The following is a 19,245-nucleotide window of genomic DNA, read 5'->3' on the forward strand; positions in this document are numbered from 1 at the left end:
TGTTTCTTCCTTGTTCTGTCAGCTAGAAGTTTGCATGTTATTTGTAACAAATGCCAGACTCTTAGTGGCTAGTCTTTTATGCACTGGGTTTTTTTGCAGAAGTTCTAAAGACTAAGGTTTATCAGAACTCCGAAGGATTTCAGGAGAGCTTGAGCATTGGCATTAGTAAAACTTAGTGATGCTGTGAATGCGAGTTGAAACTGATGGAGGCAAGTTCCTTGTGTGCTGTTCACAACCGGGACTCTGCCAGCTACGAAGTGGGTGATAGCAAAAGGGGAAGGAGCCTTTGTCAGTAAAGAAGCCAAGGATGCTCAAAGCTGCTGGCATTTATAACACAGATGCCCTTTGCATGAGACACCCCTTTTTGCACAAAATTCATTATATATACATATAGTATGTATACTATCTACACATAGTATGTATAACTTGAACTCCTCTGCCTTTTAAATCCTCTTGACTTCCACTCTTTTTCTTCTGAGAGGATTAGTGTTTCTCTGGAGCTGAATAGCACAGTTGAGCTTGCTTCTGCAGCTCTGCATAACACTAATGCAGCTCATGTCTTTCAGCATAACCCGCCGTGTCCAGGACAACCAAATATATTAGAGCATAAATGTCTGAGCATGTTGGTTGGATGTGACAGATGAGGCTCAGAGGCTCAGAAACCTACTTGCCTTTACTCTTCCTTTGGATATCTCAGCTTCCAGGTTCTCCCAGTGTCTTGTCTTTATCATAGTAAGTGGAAGCAATGCCGTATCTTGCAACATGAACTGCAGGTGCTAGGAGGGGGAGAGGCATGCTTTAAATATGTAAGCCCAAAGGCTTATAAACTTTACCTAGTCAGGGCCATTTGCTCTGCAGCCTGTATGTGCTGTTCTAGTTTTCAGTTGAAAAGGATTATTTTAAACCTTACTGTGATCGGTTTTGCTCATTTAAACAAGGAAAGTGATCATTGGAGAGGATAACAGGAAACAATAATGAGACCAAAAGTCTGATTCACTAAGAAAGATTTTTTTTTGTTTTGTTTTGTTTTTTTTAAAAAAAACATGAGAAGAGCTGGCAAGATTGTGAGAACACTTGCCTAGAAGTAGAAAGTGTCTTCAACTAGAAACAAGTGAGGTTTACTTAATGACATACTCAGAAAGGTAACTTGATTTTCAGGAGGTTGTAACAGGTATGTGTAAATGTCAGTAGCAATGGAGCTTAGTAAGTGTTCTCCGTAAACTAACCATAGTGTCTTTACTTGAACTGGCAGTAAGATTCCAAAGATGTAGCTTTTCCCTTGCAAGTTAACACAGTTCCTTTACTATTACTCACAGCCATTTCCTGATGATACAAGTGGTGAGTGAAAAGCCCTTATTTGCTTATGTTAGGGAATCAAATGTGGGTACTTCTTGGTGATAGGCTACTAAAAACCTTAAGGCTGTAAGTTGTCTAAGTAGTTACTGTTGATACAGTGGTTAAGCTACAGTCCACCACAACCATATATATTTCCCAAAAAGACAACATTAAGAAAATGGCACAATTCAGTCAAGTGTATATACTATTTTCAGTTTGTACTGAGGCCATCTCAAAGTGCTCTGTGGAAAATATTTTATTACACCATGCTGGGGACGGTAAGTACACCTTTGGTTTACATTTTTGAAGTACAGCCATGTGAAAAGTAACTCCAAGGAAACTGTCTTGGATGGTTACAGCTCCTTCATCAATAAGCATGTCAAGATTTATTACGGGTATGAACTTTAGCATTTTACAAATTTATGAGTAACTTCATAGATTCCAACAGATTCCTTTGTTTTTTCATCATAGTCATTCCAATCCTGTAGGACGTAAGATTTCACAGTATTAGTCACAGAGGATAGAATGCAATAGTGTCTAAAACAGTCTGGAATTCAAACTGAAAACGAGCATTACTAAAAATTCGGGTCTTGTATTTCTGTGGAAAGCGCTGTGCAGTCACTAAGGTAAGTTCTGATATTTGAGAGAAGCAAGAGCACTGACCTGAAATCAAATGAGCTTCAGTCTCGGTGTTTTTATTTTAAGAATGATTTTTTTTTTTTTTTTTCATATGTAGTCCACAGCCTGTAGTGGACAAGACAGCAATCATGGCAGATGAAAGGATTATCTGTCATTTACAATACCCTAGTCAGGTGGGTAAGCAGACAAGCAGATCCCTGCCAAGCAGGATACCAGGGAACAAATTTGACCTTGAGATTCTTGCTCACAGCCAAGGAAGATTTGGAATGCTGGAGTCACTACTCTGAGCTTTGAAGGACAGTGTCTTTATATTACTTTTTAATATATCTGCACACAGGAAAAAGTGCAGGCATCTTCCTAGAAAAATCAGTTCACTCTGAATAACCCCAGCCATTTAGTATTCCAGGTATTTGCTCTCTGGACTTCCTGAGTGACTTAAAAGTTGCATCTCTACCTTTGTCAGCTGCTAAGCTATCAAATCTGCACTTCTGAAATAGTTGGTAATGCTGGTTGTTCATAGTTTATTTACTTTTTCTCTCCAGCTATGACCTTTCTGTGCCTACATGAAAGAGCAAAACTTGTCTCTTGCATATGCAGGATGTGTATTTTGCACTAGTGACTTAGGGAAAACAAGCTAGATAATTAGATTTACTAATGAAACTGAGACAACATACCTTTTCTAACAAGTTTATGTCATTGAAAGGTGTGCCAGATTCTGCACCTTCAGCAGCAAACCCTGCCTGCAAACACATTTGAAGAAAGTTTTTAAGAATAAGTTGTATCAAGATAATAATAAATATTATCATTGAAACATGTTTAAAGAAAGTAACTTAACACAAACTTTTATTGTATTTCTATTAAATTAGGCAGAAAGAATAGTCAAGCTCTTTCCTGGTTAAGGGTCAGTATAAGGTTGTGACCCTATTTGTGAATTGGGAAAATTTATTCTAAGGAACCACAGAGTAAAATTAGGGAACACTGCTCCTCTATTTTTCCTGCCAGAAAGGCATTTCCAAGTATTCTAGATAATGTTAAACCCGAGTTTCTGAGTTTACGTAGCAGCATCCAACTACTAATAGCTTTGTGTTCAGAATCCATACAGGCATTATGTATAAAATAGCTCCATAATAAATTTAGACTGCAAGATAATAGAAAATGTGGAAGATAGTTAATAGTTTTGGATTAATTATTGGCAGAATCCAAGACACTCTAGAGAAGGAACAGCTTGTACTGGATTTAGGTACAGAATTGACTAGCAAGCTTTACGTGAAAGGAGGATCAGCTGGCTGAATGAACAGATTAGGATACGCAAACAATCATTTCAAATGGGTGAGTTCTTCACTGTTGTTAGTGTTGCTGTTCTTAAAGAGTTGAAGGAAAGGATAGTGCTACGAAGGAAATAGCGTTTCGGTGGGATTTAGCACAAGAAAAAGGTGTTCTATGTTTTATAGGAACAGCGCTCTCATTTTAGGGTTCACAGTTATCAAGCTGTAAATTAAGTTTTATTAGTTTTAAAAGTAAATTAAAAAATCTCAGCCACCTCCGTAGCATACAGGAAGGTTTCTTGCTTTGCCATTTCTAGTTTCAGAATTTTATGAAGTGGCTAAAAAGCAAAGGTAGCTTCTTCCTGGTTTTCTGCAAGGGCTCTACACTTTTGATATTTGCAATTTTGATGAATAAATTCCTGCTAGTGCCAGTCAGATGTCTAACTGTAAGAATGTGTGAAGTAAGGTACGTGATTTTAAAGTATTTCGGGATTTGAATGAAAGGTTAAGCACTGGGGAGTTAAATAAACCCTGGAGTGTGGCAGAACTAACAACAGGAGAGCTATCTGCAAGGTACAGTGCGAATATGGCCTTTATGATATTGTCAGAAGCCCATCTCAAGGGAACTGGTAGGGGTGGAGAGAAAGATCATCATGGGACAAAAATGCAGAGCTGCAGTATAGAACAAACACTAGAAAAAGAAAAGAAGCTGTGCTTTTGCCACCTGGAGAGATTCACCAGCCTTCCAAAGAACAAGAAGCCATGTGACTGGAATTAGAAGATTCTGTCCCAGACACTCGGCGGGACTTGCATTCTTACAGCTTTGGCGTCAGAGCAGAGACTCCATTAATCTCTGCAGAAAGGAGCTGGGACATGCAGTGACTTGTGTGCTCTCTGCTGACGGGCGAAGGACCAACAGCTAAAGCATAAACACACACACCAAAGAAGCAAAAACACCTACTGACTTTACAGCACAGTAAACTATCACGCTTCTGTTACCAATGAAACTATTGGTTGTGCCACAAAGCAAAGAGGCTTAAGAAGGTTTAAGAGAAATTTTATAAAGAAACCTCCATTTTTTATAGTTGAAGCATTCAGTTCAGGAACAAGAACAGGAAAGGAGGTGAACTATCCTCAAGTAAAACAAAAAACTGTGTAGTACATTTGCAGCAGATGTACTTACTTAAGCACATTAAACAAGAAAGATAAGTAATTGAGGGAAAAAAATTGTCCTTGGCCATTATTGGAACACACAAATACCTAGTTTGAATTTTTTGGTGCTACCAGGTAGGAAAAGAGGGTTTCTATTAGAGAATCAAAGGACACTTTTTCCTTTTTCAGACTCAAATGATTTTTTGGATAAAAGTACTATAATTTAAATATGACATGAAAGCATTAAGCCATCCTGAATTGACTTCAGGTATGGTTGCATTATGTCCGTCAAAAAATACAAAGAAAATACAGTAATGCTATGGCCATATGCTATGCTTGGTGCTAATCAAAAGCCAGATCTAAAGTTGTGGAGAAGCCAGGCTGCCTTGGATCATGTCAAATGTAAAGCAGTTTATAGAATTGTTTGGAACTGCAGAAGTCTATTTACTCGTTTAAGCGTCAGAAAATTTGCTAAAATATCTGCTTAGGGATTCAGGTGTACTCTTCAACAGAGTGCACAGACCAGACTTTGAGAATATTAAATTATAAACTGCATTACAGCTCTGAAGTATTCTGCAGGTAAAAATAAAATTGATAGCTAGGATGCAGAGCTATAAACATCTACGTTTTGCAGTCTTCTAATGGATTCTTCTTGAAGTGCAAGTTCCTAGACCTAGCTGTAAAGCTTTCAAACAGGAATATGCTAATAACCATTGTGTTCCTCCAAAAGATGAGCTTCACTTAAATAACGATGATTTTATTTATACCAAATTCGTTGTAGAACCAGCTTTTTTGGTCTGTTTCTGAGCAGAGTGTCACAGTCTGAGGGAAGGATAAGACAGGTTTATATTTGTCAGTCTATTTACACTTAATCCAACTGGAATAATAGGTTAAATATAGTAGGGAGTTAACTTGCATACAGCATGACCATGCACAAGCAAATGAATCACTGAAGATTGGCTTGGCCCTGAAGAAATCCTTTAACTCTGAACCTTGAGATGCTTTGTAACAGTCTTTAACTGCCACTGATCTTCAGTCTTTGATGAAGTTGCAGATGACAAAATCCCAATATTAATTTTCTATGGCTTTGGTGATGTCAGATCTCAAAGAAAATTTGATTTTTGTTTAGAGGCCATATACTAAAGACTGCTCATAACCTGAACTTTATTTACTCTCTGTAACATACCAAGAAGCAAAGCAGCGCTCTCCTGAATGTGGCTATCTAATTAGGCACTCTTGCAATTTCCCCTTATGAAAGACTCCTTTTTGCAATAACCTGAGCAATGAAGATCTTTCAGATTAATTCAGATGAGCAGTGCTGAAACACCTGTAAAGCAATTTGAATACAACTCCAAGGTGTGTTTAATTTTAGATTTTACTGGCACAAAGAATATCAGAGTTGTTAGTGTTAGCTGCTTGCAGGTTTTTTTTTTTGGAGTCGAAGTAAAAGAACTGTGGAGAGAATGGAAAGCTGGGGAGGTCTAGGACAGTGCAGGAAGCGCAGTGGCATTTCAAATTGTGTGTATTTTATCACTCTAACATCTATAAGAAGTGCTCTTCAAAACAGAAACAAATCACAAATAAGAACTCACCTGTGGTTGAAAGTCAACTGGTTCCAGACCTCGGCATTCAAACTCCACTATTGTTTTGAATTTCTCGCTGTCTTCTGCCTATCATTGAGTCAGAATACCATTAGTTTTCATCTAATAGAGAAAGACAGTGACAAGCATTAGTTTAGGAATGGATTACTTTCAAGGCAGTACTATCAACTCTGATGTCCCAAGTGACGGCAAAATCCTAGGGCTCATTTAATAGGTGGTAATGAAGAATTTTTAAATCTGTCACAAGGAAGCCTTCAAAAGGAAACCAATACAGGCATTGAAAAATCGCCTCTAATTTGAGTGATAGAATTTTGTGTTTTGCTTATCAGATGTATCAGATTATTCTACACTTGAGACTCTGTGCAGGAGTCTACTGGAGACAATTTTCTGTCATGGGAGAATACCAGCTTTTTGTGTTCTTGAAAGAGGAATGTGATGATAGAACCTCAAAATATTATTAAGGCTTATTTATCTTGTCATATAAAAAAGAAAACAAACTTACATTGTAAGGCTTGATTGTCTGACTTAAAATATCTAAAAAAAAAAATCAGAAGTGTAAAAGTGAGTGGCATTATGTCTTCAGTTTTATTCAGCAGAAACCAAGCACCAGCTTCTTCTTTCAAAGAAATTTCCTTATGCAAAGTAAAAGAAAGAAAGTAACCAAGCAGTCCCTGCAATTGGCCCTCAAAAAGTAAAATTCAGTTTTTCTCACTTCTCCCAAGAAGTTTACATGATACCATTTTGTTACTCTACCAATGTAAAAAAAAAAAAAACAAAACTATGCTTTGGTAAAGTGACATTACAGATATGAGTTTTGTTCATGCAGAAACCTGACGTCACCAGGAGGCCTTGCTGTCTCCTTCATGAGCATGATCCATGTATGTACCTGTTGTAAACTCAAGCACCAGTGTAGAAGGAAAAAAATCCCTGGTGAATGCTCTTCACAAACAGTGTCAAGCAAAAACAGGGACTAAAACTTAGGAGAAAAAGTGTAAACTGGATGATGTCTCTTAAATTTCTAAGCACATACCAATGGAGTTCTCCCTGGAGCACAGCTTGCATTTCTGCACCATAGTGGCACTTCCTCTGCCTCCTTTCAGGGGAGCACTGTCCTAAAAACCATGACAGTAGGGACATCATTTTTAACTGCACTCTAGCTGAGCCACTGGAAACCTCTGTGAAGGTAAAGTAGTTTTCACAACAATGGTCTTTAACATTTTAAAAATACGGAAATGAGAAGGCATTTTTTTTGGAGATATCTATATTTCAGAGAAGTGTGATTATCAAAGAATAATTCTGTTCTAGACTTAAAATAGTGAATAATGGATAGTTATGTCTTGTCCATACAGGCATGTTCCATTAATTCCTCAAAATACATTCTTACCATTCAGTGGTATGCAACAAAATGGGATGATTATTCCTAAAATAACAACCTTTTCTTATCCCTGACAATTTTTATCCTCCTTTTTCACTTAGCCAATGCTAATTTAGTAGGCTTAACTCATCTTGAATTACCCAAACTTCTCCAAAAAGATTCCATGAGCATCAGAGAAATATGCTACAGGCACAACCTTATTCTGATATTTTTTCAAATGCTTTTACAGAAAGGCATCTTTTCAAAGCAAATGTAAATACATTGTCATCGACACTCATCATTCCAATGGCATATTTAAATTAACAATCTCGAAATATATTTTTTAATATGGAATATGACAGCATTTCTAGAATGCATATAGCTATTAAAATATTATCTCATCTAAAGTGCAACTTGTCACAGCCCTGAAGCTAATATTGCTTGTGTGTAAGAGGCAGGTTTGTTTTCTCGGTTTTGTCCTGATGCAGGTAACAACAGGGAAGCATACCATCAATCGCAGATACTGCCATTTTTCAGAAACTTCACCACAGTTCCCACATTTCAGCTGAAAAACAGACATAAATCAGATAATTTAAAGGTGTCAGTAATTAGGGATTAAAGAGCTGGAGGAGCTGATGTGAGCCCTGCAGTCAGAATCCCCACTGTTTCACAGCAGAGGAGCCGCAGGCAGGCATCGGTTGCTGTCTATCCCGACAGGCCCCTGAACTGATTCGACCTGGCAGGCGTGCCCGCCACAGAGGGTCTGTCCTTCGGTGCAGTGGATGGAAAGCGTGTTACAATGCACAGACACGAGAGAAAAACCGGTAATAGTGCATCTCGCCAAGCAGCGGGGTTACCTGCCACTGAATACTGGATTACCAACCACCTCACCAATGGAGCTAGTGACCAACACTCGAACTTACTACTTGTCATTACTGCAAACTAATGTATACGTATCTATATTCTTACACCATCATGTTTGTTGCTCCTGTAGCAGCCTGCTTGCATTGCATGGGGGAAAAAAAAACCGCATCGCTGTTTAAGCTGCATGATGTGACGTTCACCACCATGGGTTTTCCTGGCCAGGTGCCCCGCCGGACACTCCAGCAGGCTTTGAACACCGAGACCGGCGCTTCCCGCCTCCCGCAGCCCCCCCCGCCGCCGCACCTTGAGGTACCAGCGGAAATCCTCCCCCTCGGCCCGCAGTCGGGTGATGTTCTCCAGCGTGGCGCGCAGCTGCAGCCCGATCCTCTGCAAGGCAAGAGATAGCGAGAGAGGCGCTCGGCTCGGCTCGGCTCAGCCCAGCCCAGCCCCTCAGCCCGGCCGCGGCTCCTACCTACCCCCATGGCCTCACAGGGAGCGCGGCAGCGCAGAGCCCGCGGAGCCGCCGCACTGTCAGGATTCCCCTGACAGTTCCCCTCAATCCCGTCCCGCCTCTCGCGGGAGCAGTTACGGGTTTAAGCCGCTCCTGCGTGGATTTAGTGCTGGTTTTCCCCCTCCGCCCCGTTGCGTTTGTGCCCTCAGCCAAGCCTCTCTCGGGGCTGAAGCCGCCGTCAGGCCGCAGCTGCCCTCGGCCAAGATGGCGCCCGCCGGCGCGGCGCCGGGAGGGAGGCGCGGCGGGCCGGGCCCCGAGGCGGCCGGTTCGGGGGATGGAAGCGGAGCGGGGGTGGTGGTGGGGAAGCGGGGCAGGCGTGCGGAGGGAGAGAGCGAAGGGAGGGGTGGTGGGGCAGCACACGGCCTCTGTGGTGAGAGGAGGGAAAGCAGGGGCTGCTGGCACAAGGAATAGGGGTTAGATGTTACCACCTTTTTAAAAGTCACTTAAGCACAATCTTTTTTTAATCGCAGTGGCCACTGATTTAGGAATAACTGAAAGAAGTGCTAGAGAAAGCAAGGACGCAGTTTGGCAGAGCCTGGGGGGAGCCTCAGCCCATTGGGGGTCTCCCCCAGTGCTTTACAAACCCCACCATTTTAAAGTTGAGGCATGTTTGGCCCTCTAAGTCTCTTAATTCTGCACAGCTGATCTGTTAGTCTAAAACCTAACTAAACATATCCTGCACTGCTCTTCATTTAAGTTTTTCTGAAGTTAGATGGGTATATTGGTGAAGATCCTGGCTGGCTCCCAGGTGGGCTGTCGTCTACCTCTGCTGCGGAGGTGAACAGGTCATTGCAGCAGCAGGTTGTTACGAAGTTGATGTGTGTCTTTGCTATAACTGGTTATCAAATGCAGAGTCAGGGCCTCAGTTGTTTTGAGTATTTGAGCTGACTAACTGAACAGCCAACTTGGGATAGTAACAAAAGTTTATCTTGACAGCTGGCGAAAGTTTCATTTCACAGAACCAGACTTAATTCCATTTTCTACTGCTGCATAGATAGAGAAGCGAAATACAGCTTTGTGTGATACCAGTGAAGCAACATACCCTGAACGTACCATGATAAAAGAGGTGTTAGGAAGTCAGTTTCTTACTAGAACTTATAAATTAAAAATACAGATCTCACCATTTTATTAAGACAGTCACTGACAGTTTGTAAAAAAAAAAAAAATTCTAACATACATAAAAGCTTCAGGCCAGAAACAGTGAGGAATTGAAACAGCATCCATCCATCCCTCCCCCCTCCCCACCCCCACCCCTGCAATACAAACTTCAGTTTGTTTGATTTAAATTGGCTTAATCTTGAAGTGTAGTCCAATAAGACTGAAGACTAGACACTTAAGGTCCTGGACCAGGTAGTAGAACACTCTCAAGCCTTCTGGATCTCTGCAGTGCACAACAGAAGGAAGAAAAAAAAAAATAGATTGATGTTCTACAAGAGCAGTTTATAGAACTAACCTATTAAAAAAAACCCCCAAAGCTTATAGGGAGATTTTTCAGAGGTTGTCTTAGACATTAACATACTTGTTTCATTCTGCATTGATTGATAAAACTGTGTACTCCAAGTTTGCCTATTTTAAGTATTAACAAAATGTGCGTTTTTATCATGAAAGCAAGTAGTAACATCCCTTTGGATTTAACAAACATGCTACCCAGTCTTCTCAGCTTAGGTGGAATATAGAAGTCTTGGTTTTCCCAGAGACACTGGTGTGGACAGGCCAATGACACCTTAGTTCAGGCTCTGAATACGCCCAGCAGGTTTCTACGGTAAGGTTAGCTGCTCCGTGAGGTTGAAAATACTGCACATAATGACACAGCCTAAAAGCTTTTGGCACATTATGCTGGAACACAGAGCATTTGTACCCTCTGGGACTGATCTGTACTGTGAAACAATCTAAAATACAAATACCTAGTAATCAGCAAGTTCTAATATAGACTGTTACATAAAAGCAAGAGCAATGTAAAAAAGCAGAGTACGTACTTGGATTGATTTACATCAATGAGTGAACCGATTTTTGATGTGGTAAAGGAGATGTGCTCATCACCAATCACTATTTCAAGCTCCTGAAAAATAAAAGGTTGTAGCAACTCTTTATGGCATTAGTTACAGAAATACTTAAGTAGTGAGATGATGACTTTTCCATTTTTAATACAAAGGTATTGGATGCAGCAGATCTGTGAACGGTATTAACTCTCACAACTGAACTGCTGTTTAGGCACTCTCAAGTTTTGGAATAGTATGTTTCTCTCTTGGCTAGAGACAATATTGACTTGACAAAGAAGTTCAGTTACGCTGCTAATGAGTTAACATATAGAAATTAAAGCAGCAACTAGAAAAGACAGTGTGCACCAACCTGTCGGCCAACTCTGTCCGGAGGAGGCCACAGCGCATCATCTTCTTTTGTGATTTCGCTGTCATCGATTATTCTCTTCAGCTCCTCCATCACGCTCTTATGCACGTAAGCCTGCAAACGAGATTCCGACGTGAAGAACCGGCCCCGGCGCGCCCCCCCGCCCTGCCGGCCCCCCCCCCGCCCTCACCTCCTTTCGGATCATCACGTCGTTCTTGTAGTTGCTGTTGTTGGCGTAGCGCAGCTTCCCTGGCGAGGACAGAACGAACGTTAACCCCGCGCCAGGCGGGCACGGCCCCGGCCCGGCATCCCCCCGGCAGCGGGGAGAGCCGGGCCCGCCCCGCCCCTCGCCCCTCACCGTCGGGCCGGAACTCGAACTCGAGGAATTCGTGGCCGAACTTGCCCTTGTGCCCCACGTAGTAGCGGAGGTAGAAGTCGCTCGCCATGGTCCCGCCACCGCCCCGGCATGCGCGGCGGTGGCGCGGAGGATGCGCGTCACGGCTGGCGGGGGTGGGGCGGAGCGTGCTGCTTGCTCCGATTGGCAGGCAGCGGCCATGACGCGAGACGCAGCAGCAACGGCGGCGATTGGCGGCCGCCCCCTGGCGGGACTGCGAGGGCTCGGCTCCTCTCCCTCTCCCCAGAGCGGGAAGCGGCTTCCCTCAGCTGCGGCGGCCCGGACCTCGCCGAGCAGCCGAGCGACACGAAGCGCTGCAGGTGAGGGGCGTCGGCCAGTGGCTCCCCAGGGGGTACCTGGAGCCCGGGCTGCTGACACAAAGCTGTTTGCTCGTAGTAATATTGTTAGTGTTTGACAGAAAAAAGTCAGACTGGTGATTGATTATCTCCTCACCTTTCCCCACATTACTGCTGTGGTGTCGATGGCTTGGGTACCCTCGCTGAAACACAGGACAGACCGAAGTCCTCCCCAAGTGTTGATTTGTCTGTCAGGACTACTCGATTCAGTCAGGGAAGGACATGCTGCACGTTTTGCCCTAAAGCGTGTGAGTTTTTTCCTAGCTGGAAAATGAAGAGTACCCGCTCGTTAATAATAAAGGCTTTCTTGTAGTATTTAAACATAATAGTAATAAAAGAAACTTGAGGTGCAGCTAAACTTTTATGACAAGTCAAGACATTAACATTTAGTGTTACTGCATTAGAACTTGAAGTTTGTGGCTCGCTGAGATGAAGGCAGTAACTCCAGCTGAGCTGTTCCCTGGGCTGGGTTTGGCCCCCACACAGCCAGTGCACCCCTGTGCCTCCTCACTCATACTGGTTTGTTGAGATACCCTCATCACTGGTGGCCTGGAGTTTGTTGGATTGGTGGCAATATCTGCCTTTTTGCTCTTTGGGGGAACGGCTGAGAGAAAGGAAATAGCCAGAGACACGCCCTTTTGTAAAATACTCCCCTCTGAAAGAAAAAAATCAGAAATAGGGTATCTCTTGTGCTCATTGCTGGAAGGGACACTTTTTATTGAGAACACTGAATGGGGGAGGACATTTTGTAATGTGGTAGTACTGAAAATGGATTTTACACTGATGAACTTGATTTTGTTCAGCTGGGGCTGTGTCACATCCCAGGTGTAGATAGTGCTGGGCTAATGAAGCTCACACCCTGCTTTAGAGTTACAGGAAGGTTAAGTCTGGCAATAGTTACTGTTATGAACTGAGTGGAAATGGCTGAACTGCTTCCAGATCTAATCTGTCCATGGAAATAACACAGTCTTTGGTATGGTATTGTGTAAATAATCAAACCTTTTGATCTCAGTTAATTCTGTGTGGAGGAAAGCCCTAGGTGTCCACATCTGGACACCATTCATATGTAAACTGACTAAACCCCCCATTGATAGATCAGATTTGGCCGTAGTTTGTTTTTCAGGAGCCCTGTATGTTTTGTGATTTAGCTTCATCTTCTGACTATGTAGGAGCTCTAAGCTTTCACTAGTATAGTCAAAACCAAAAAAATGTTGGGATTGGTGGTTGATTTCTTTTAACATTAATTATAACAGTGAGAGGCAATACAGTATTTTTCTGGAAAAATATGAATGTTTAAATCTAGACGCTCATAAATTAGTGTTAAGTAGCTACTTTGGATATATTCACTGGATTAAAATAATTGAGCGAAGAAATTGCTTCTTTGTCTCATTTAACTTAAATTACTATTTGCTTGGACCTAAAGACGCTATTCACTGGGCACACACAAAAACAGTTTATTATAGACTCACCAAGAGTGAGAGAAGAAGATTAATAGATAGAGGGAGGAGAAATATTTAAGGCTCACTCTTGAACAGATAATGGACTCCTAGTGTCATTCACTGTGTAGTAATAGGTCAAGCTCCTTCTCCTCTGCCTAGGTTATACAGCTTTTCTTGCATTCTTTTCCCAAGGGAATTGGAGGATATCGAGGGACAATGATTAGTAGTCCAGCGAAATCTACTTATGAATAGAGATTAAAAACTAAATACATACAACTCAGCTAAACGATGAAGTAAAGCACTTTTTCTTTAGTCTAATATGGCAGTACTCATTGCATCTGTATTGTAGGTTGTTCTGTGTGATGTGGTGTGTAATATCCTATGTTGTACTGTGTTTACTCAGAGTAAATTTAATCCTTACCCGTGGTTAGAATAGAATGACATATTCAGAGTTCTGCCAGATGTCATTAGAAAAGTGAAGATATCTTTTGAAGTGAAGAGTTTTTTCTATTAGAAAATCAGAATTATGGTTCATTTTGAAGCAAACTCCACAGGAGCACCTCTGGTGGTATTAATGAAACAAGACATAAGTTTGGCAAACTGAAATAACATTAGGCTAAGGATGTTCACTAAAGAAACTGTAAAGGGTTTTTTTTTGAAGTTTTACTGTATGAAGAGAGGTTTAAGAGTGTAAATTTAAAAATAAATGTTAAATCACTTCTTGTATTTATGTTATGGTTAGGAATACTGGAAATATTAAATCTGGCTGGGTTTGACTGGAAGATATATTTGACTTCAGAACATACATGAGTCTTTTCTGCTCACAGTTGAGATGCTAGGAGGCGAAGTCAGAACTGTAATGGAAAGCTGGCCTGCACGAGGAAGTTAGTATATACATTTTGCCTGAATTATGTCTAGCTTAGTTTAGCTTCTCATGGTTAAGTCACATGTGAAAGATATTCACATACTACACTCGCTCCTGTTTAACAAAGACTGATGTTACGCTGATCCAATTCAATGACTTTCTGTAAGCCTCATAGACTCCTCTGGTTTAGTGTCCTAACGTTCAGTCTCTTTGGGTGCCGTATTCCCACTAGAGCAAGAAAGATGTCAACTTCTGTGAATTAAAAACCAGTTAGTACTTAGCCTGTTCTGCATATTCGTCCTAACTGTATGCATAAGAAGAGGCTCAATGTTTTGCAGGAAATGTTGGCAGTAATTTTTTCCTGTTAAAAGTAAATTGCAGTTGCAGTCTCTCACAGCATTTAAAGATCACTTAGATGTCTTTTTATTCAATTTCTTCTTCCTGAGTTTTTCCATGTAAAAAAGATCTAATGTGGTTATATCGCCGTATTCTGTTCCTGCCTGTCTGCTTCTAGCACTTAACAGGATGTTGATGTGGTTCGTTGCTGTTCAGTAAGAAGCAGTTTCAGTGCCACTCAATGTATGGTGTGAATCTTTGTTTAAACAGTATTGTCCTTTTATAGGACTACTGTCTTGAAACTGATCACTTAATATGGTTCTAATTCTTTAAAACTAACAGAGTACCAGCTAGCAAAGCCCTCTGCTGCAAACAGATGGAGCTAGCACTAGGAAGCCTTGCCAGACCTGGGCATTGGATGTGAAAGTTTTTCTGGGGTGAGTTCTGTCTAAATGACTGGGACAAAGTCATGCCTGTCCTGCTGGGCTTAGTGGCTCGGGCTATTGCATCAAAGGTCCCCCTGCCTCTCCCATCACAATAAACCTACGTGTCTATCATTCTGTCACTTACAGCGCCTTTCTGGTAAAATTTTTGAGGTTTTTCTCCAGTCCTCTCACAATTTAACTGGCTATAGATAGTATTCAAAGTGTGTTAATTCAAGAAAAGTGTGTTCTTTTGGAATCTCAAAGGGCTGTTCGTAATTAAAACAGGTGGTTAAAAATTAGGGGTTTTTTTGCCATAGTTTCCTGGGTTTAGGCAGACTCTTTACAGTAGCTGTATAAATGTAAAAAAAGATTCCTTATTTTTCATATCGTTGGGTTTGAATATTCACAGTTGCATTCTGCATTCTTTATGAATTTCCATTCTATAAAATATCTGAAAATTGGACCTTCAGTAGAAGAGTCCTTCTGATAGAGAAATAACTAACCGATTGCCTTCTTAACATTTACAGGTAGTGCAAAGAAATTAAAACATGAGCCTAAAAAAGGTAACATTAATATTTATATCAGATTGAAGGATTTTTGGACAGAACTATTACCCTACTTCTTATAGGAACTTGGTTGTCCAGTCTAAAGGTTATACCAAGTATTAACTTCGTACGTTCCTCTTAAGTACTGTGTGGTTTGACTTCAAGTTCAGAGGTTTGTTTTCTTCTTTTTTTTTTTTTGTGAGAGAATGACTCTACTTCAGTTGCCTAAATTATTTTATAAGCCTTTTCAGGAATATCAGTGCTTAATGCATTGTTGTTTAAATTACTGTGTTGGGAGGAAGAGCAAACTGGAATATGAGTTATCCTGAGAACCTGCATTTAAATTAATCTGGGAGGTGTCAACTGTCTTTGAGTTCTATATACCAATTCTAACATATTTTATGCTGAATGCATATTATAGGTGAGATAAAAATCTTTTTACTGTGTGTGTATTAGGTTTTTTGTCTTCTTAAAATAAATGTAATGTTTGATGGCATTACAATAGTGTATTGCTACCACAGAGTTGTTTGGGTTATAGTGACACATAATCCAAAGGCATGCTATGCTTGGATGCATTGGCTTAAGGTTGTATTTGTGACAGACAGAAATCTGTGGCTTGTAGTTCTTTCCATTCTGCTTAAAAGCATATACAAATAGTAATAATTCTGTCTCTGAATAAAGTTTCTCTATAAATAGACATTTTTAGCATTACTATTTTAGATATGATAGGAGTGTAATATAGCAATGTGCATATTAAATCTTGATACACTGGTTTATAAGGTTTTGGGGTTTGTTTTTTTTGTTGTTTTAAGGAGAACAAAATTTACATGATTTTAACTTTTGACGTGGGGAGTGGATATCTATGGGACTTGGTAAAATGGAAGATATCAGATAAACATGCTCTGAATATTTCTGTGTGGTTTTTTTTTTTTTTTTTTTTCTCATGTCAATAAAAGCTGGCAAAAAGCTCTAATAAATCAACCAGCTTTGGATCCCTAATTTAACTTAGTTTTAAGGTTGCAAGAATTATGAATTGTTTGTATTTTTCTGAAAATCTGCTTTTGCTGTTGAAATAGTTATATTTCTGCTATTTTTTCCTCTACGCTAGAAATGTTGAATGCTGGAGAACTGGGTGACAGAATTTTTTTCACAGATTCCAAACAAGTCAGGTTCTTTTTTTGATATTTCCTATGTGTAACTTGTGAAACTATGTTCTAAACATGCAGAATTTTGATGCAATTGCTTTTCCTTGTATCTGCGGAAGCTTTAATTTCTACTGATTCCCTTCTCAAAGAAAGTACTTTCACTGACTAAGTTAAGACAATATAATCTTTGGAAGTTAATAATAAAATATTTCTTTAAAATGTATTTGATAGCATTTAATGTGTCCAATGGTGTGGATTTTTTTTTTTTTTTTTTATGTAGATTCCTGTTATACCCACGTTACTACTTTAGTTGCTAAGAAGATAATTATATTCTAGTTTTGAAGAATGTTAATTTCTGTGCTTCTGCATTGTGTGAAAGATAATTAGTATCAATATATAGCTGAGTCAGCAGTCCATTGTGACCTTTAGAGACAACTGACAGTGGATTTCTATGTTAATACTAAGCTATGCATCGTAATACGCTCTTTAGAAAAGACATCCTGGTTTGTGTCTTGAAATTGTGATATGGGTAAGTTTTGCCATCTTGGTTAAAAATACAGCTCTGTAAGAAGTAACATCTACTGTTTTGATGCCAAGTCAAATGACCTTACTACTTACCCTCGGCGGTAAGGTTTTCCCTGCTGTGCAATGCCGCTGTTGCTTGCTATTGACTGAAAGACATTCTTTGCAAACGCCCATCCTTGCTTACAAGACAATACTTGTTGAAGATGGTTAAGTAAACAAAAATGCGGTGTATTGGCGTCTGTATTAGAAGAAAAAATCCTAAGCATAGACTCAGATGTGTAATGAGTGTCTGAAAAGGAGAAAGAGTAATGGAAATGAACAGAAAACAGGACTGGAAGGGCCTGTCATAGTTGCCGTGTTCATCCCCCTGTCCTCAGACTAGAGGTCAGATCTCTCTCATGTGAAGCTTTTTGTGAATTTTAACGAAGCTTTTTGATTTTGATTGATTTGGATTCTCTGCATTTTATATAGATTGTTCTTGTGGCAAATGCAAGTTTATCATTAAATTTACTTTCTCATTTGAAGAGTCATGCCCTCTATGGATCTGTTTGGTTTGGCAATGCCACAAGTTAGAATATACTATTTGCTCTTATTTAAAAATAGATGTGTGTTTCTCACTTCAGAATTTTACAGAGATAATTACAAGGGCTGACATGGGGAAGCTTGTCTCCAGTGGTTTCTTCTGAAATGCAGAAAGAATCTGTCACATCTTGACTGAAGTTACCCTTTGTGAATTGTCTTCTAAATAGTTCCCCCCAAAATGTTGGTATGACATAAAAAAGGTATATTACAACACTGCATGTTCCGAGCTCTTCATTTATAAATTAGCTAAGTGCTGTATTCTATTCATGTATTCCTGTAGAAGCTGATTTTGTTTGAACAAATCTGCTAAACTCTTTGAAGGTTCCCCAAGTGGCCGGGAGCAAATGTATTTATCTAACCTTTAGCCCGTGACCTTCTTGTAGGGGCAGGTTATGTCTACAAAAGGGCTGTGTGTCTGTAGAAATAATCAAAGGAGTGTTGAACATTTTACCTCTTTAATTGGAATGTCCAGGTTCTGGTCCATGTCACCTGAAAGGACATTTTAGTTGTGTCCAGCTGTTCAAGATGGTAACTTCAGACCTGGTTTACTAGGCAACTTTTGCTTGATTGCATGTGGCCTTGCTTTGTCTTCAGTAAACATTGTGCTATTTTTTTTTGTCTTTTATTTGAAGTGGTTTACTAGATTCAAGTTTTGATCGTCTGACAGAGGCTGTTGACACACCAGAATCTCATAAACTTTACAGAGGTGAGAGACCTGGGGCAGTGCATATATGACAGAAACTTTCAAATTTTACCTTTAGAGACATGCTTATAATGCTCTGAGTGGACCTGATATTCTCTGTTACACTTTGACAAGAAGCAGAATTGATTTTATTTATTACATTTTAACCTGTGTTTCTGCATACTTTTTAATTGTTTTCTCATTTCATTTTTTCACACTTGTCATCTCCTCTAAATAATTCATGTTCTTCCAACATTTTTGATTCTGATACTTAGTTCTTTGCTTTGCCCTTATTCAATAAAGAAGGAAACTAGTCTAGTCGTAGATCGGGAGATCCAAACATAAAGCTTCATTAGCAAAAAGGTAGAGACCTCTGGCATGTCCTGTCTTCTCACAGAAAACAGCCAGGCCTTACTTGTCCGCTGTGTGCATCAGATTTTCCAGTCTCTACAGCCATTTGAAAGTGTATGCCAAGAAAAAGACACTGCTTTTCTTTTACATAGACAGTTGTACCTTCGAGCAGTCTTTGATCTAATGGATGCAAAAGTACCATCCATTTCCTGTGCAATCCTTATTTGTAAAATCTTTGTATATTTTTCAGGGATCCCTAGCAAGAAGCAAGCAAACCCTCAACTTTCAAGGCAATCCTTGCAAATAGACTTTAGGTGCAGGTGATGTGCTGAATTCATTCAGGGTTGCCATGGCAACCCTTTTTATCTAGAAAAAGGCTGCTTTATCAGTAAATGCACCCTTTCACTGTACCCTGTGACTTTCTTCAGGGATCTCATAGCTAGAAGCAATAGATAGGTGGGCCCTGAAATTAGCAGTCTCATAGGCCCTCTTGTGCATCTTTGCTCCCTAATGCTCTTTATCCTACATCTGTA

The 19,245-nt window shown here is 40.3% G+C and overlaps 2 protein-coding genes across 2 annotated transcripts; both read right to left on the bottom strand.

Annotated features, from left to right (window-relative positions):
- Window positions 1-1,576: 1,576 nt before the first annotated feature.
- On the bottom strand, window positions 1,577-8,949 carry CZIB (CXXC motif containing zinc binding protein). The gene is made up of 8 exons (XM_033008746.2): window positions 8,687-8,949; window positions 8,514-8,597; window positions 7,855-7,911; window positions 7,023-7,104; window positions 6,495-6,526; window positions 5,984-6,061; window positions 2,649-2,714; window positions 1,577-1,817 (listed from the first exon to the last, which is right to left on the bottom strand). The coding sequence occupies exons 1-8, from the start codon at window positions 8,690-8,692 to the stop codon at window positions 1,740-1,742; spliced, it is 483 nt and encodes a 160-aa protein (XP_032864637.1). The 5' UTR covers window positions 8,693-8,949; the 3' UTR covers window positions 1,577-1,739.
- Window positions 8,950-9,830: 881 nt separating this feature from the next.
- Window positions 9,831-11,570, bottom strand: MAGOH (mago homolog, exon junction complex subunit). Its single transcript, XM_042805943.1, has 5 exons — window positions 11,426-11,570; window positions 11,258-11,316; window positions 11,071-11,181; window positions 10,698-10,780; window positions 9,831-10,102 (listed from the first exon to the last, which is right to left on the bottom strand). Exons 1-5 carry the CDS (start codon window positions 11,511-11,513, stop codon window positions 10,003-10,005), a joined length of 441 nt encoding a protein of 146 aa, XP_042661877.1. The 5' UTR covers window positions 11,514-11,570; the 3' UTR covers window positions 9,831-10,002.
- Window positions 11,571-19,245: the final 7,675 nt, after the last annotated feature.

Source organism: Tyto alba, unplaced genomic scaffold (assembly GCF_018691265.1).
Source record: "Tyto alba isolate M040663 unplaced genomic scaffold, T.alba_DEE_v4.0 Super-Scaffold_1000006, whole genome shotgun sequence".
NCBI lineage: Eukaryota > Metazoa > Chordata > Aves > Strigiformes > Tytonidae > Tyto > Tyto alba.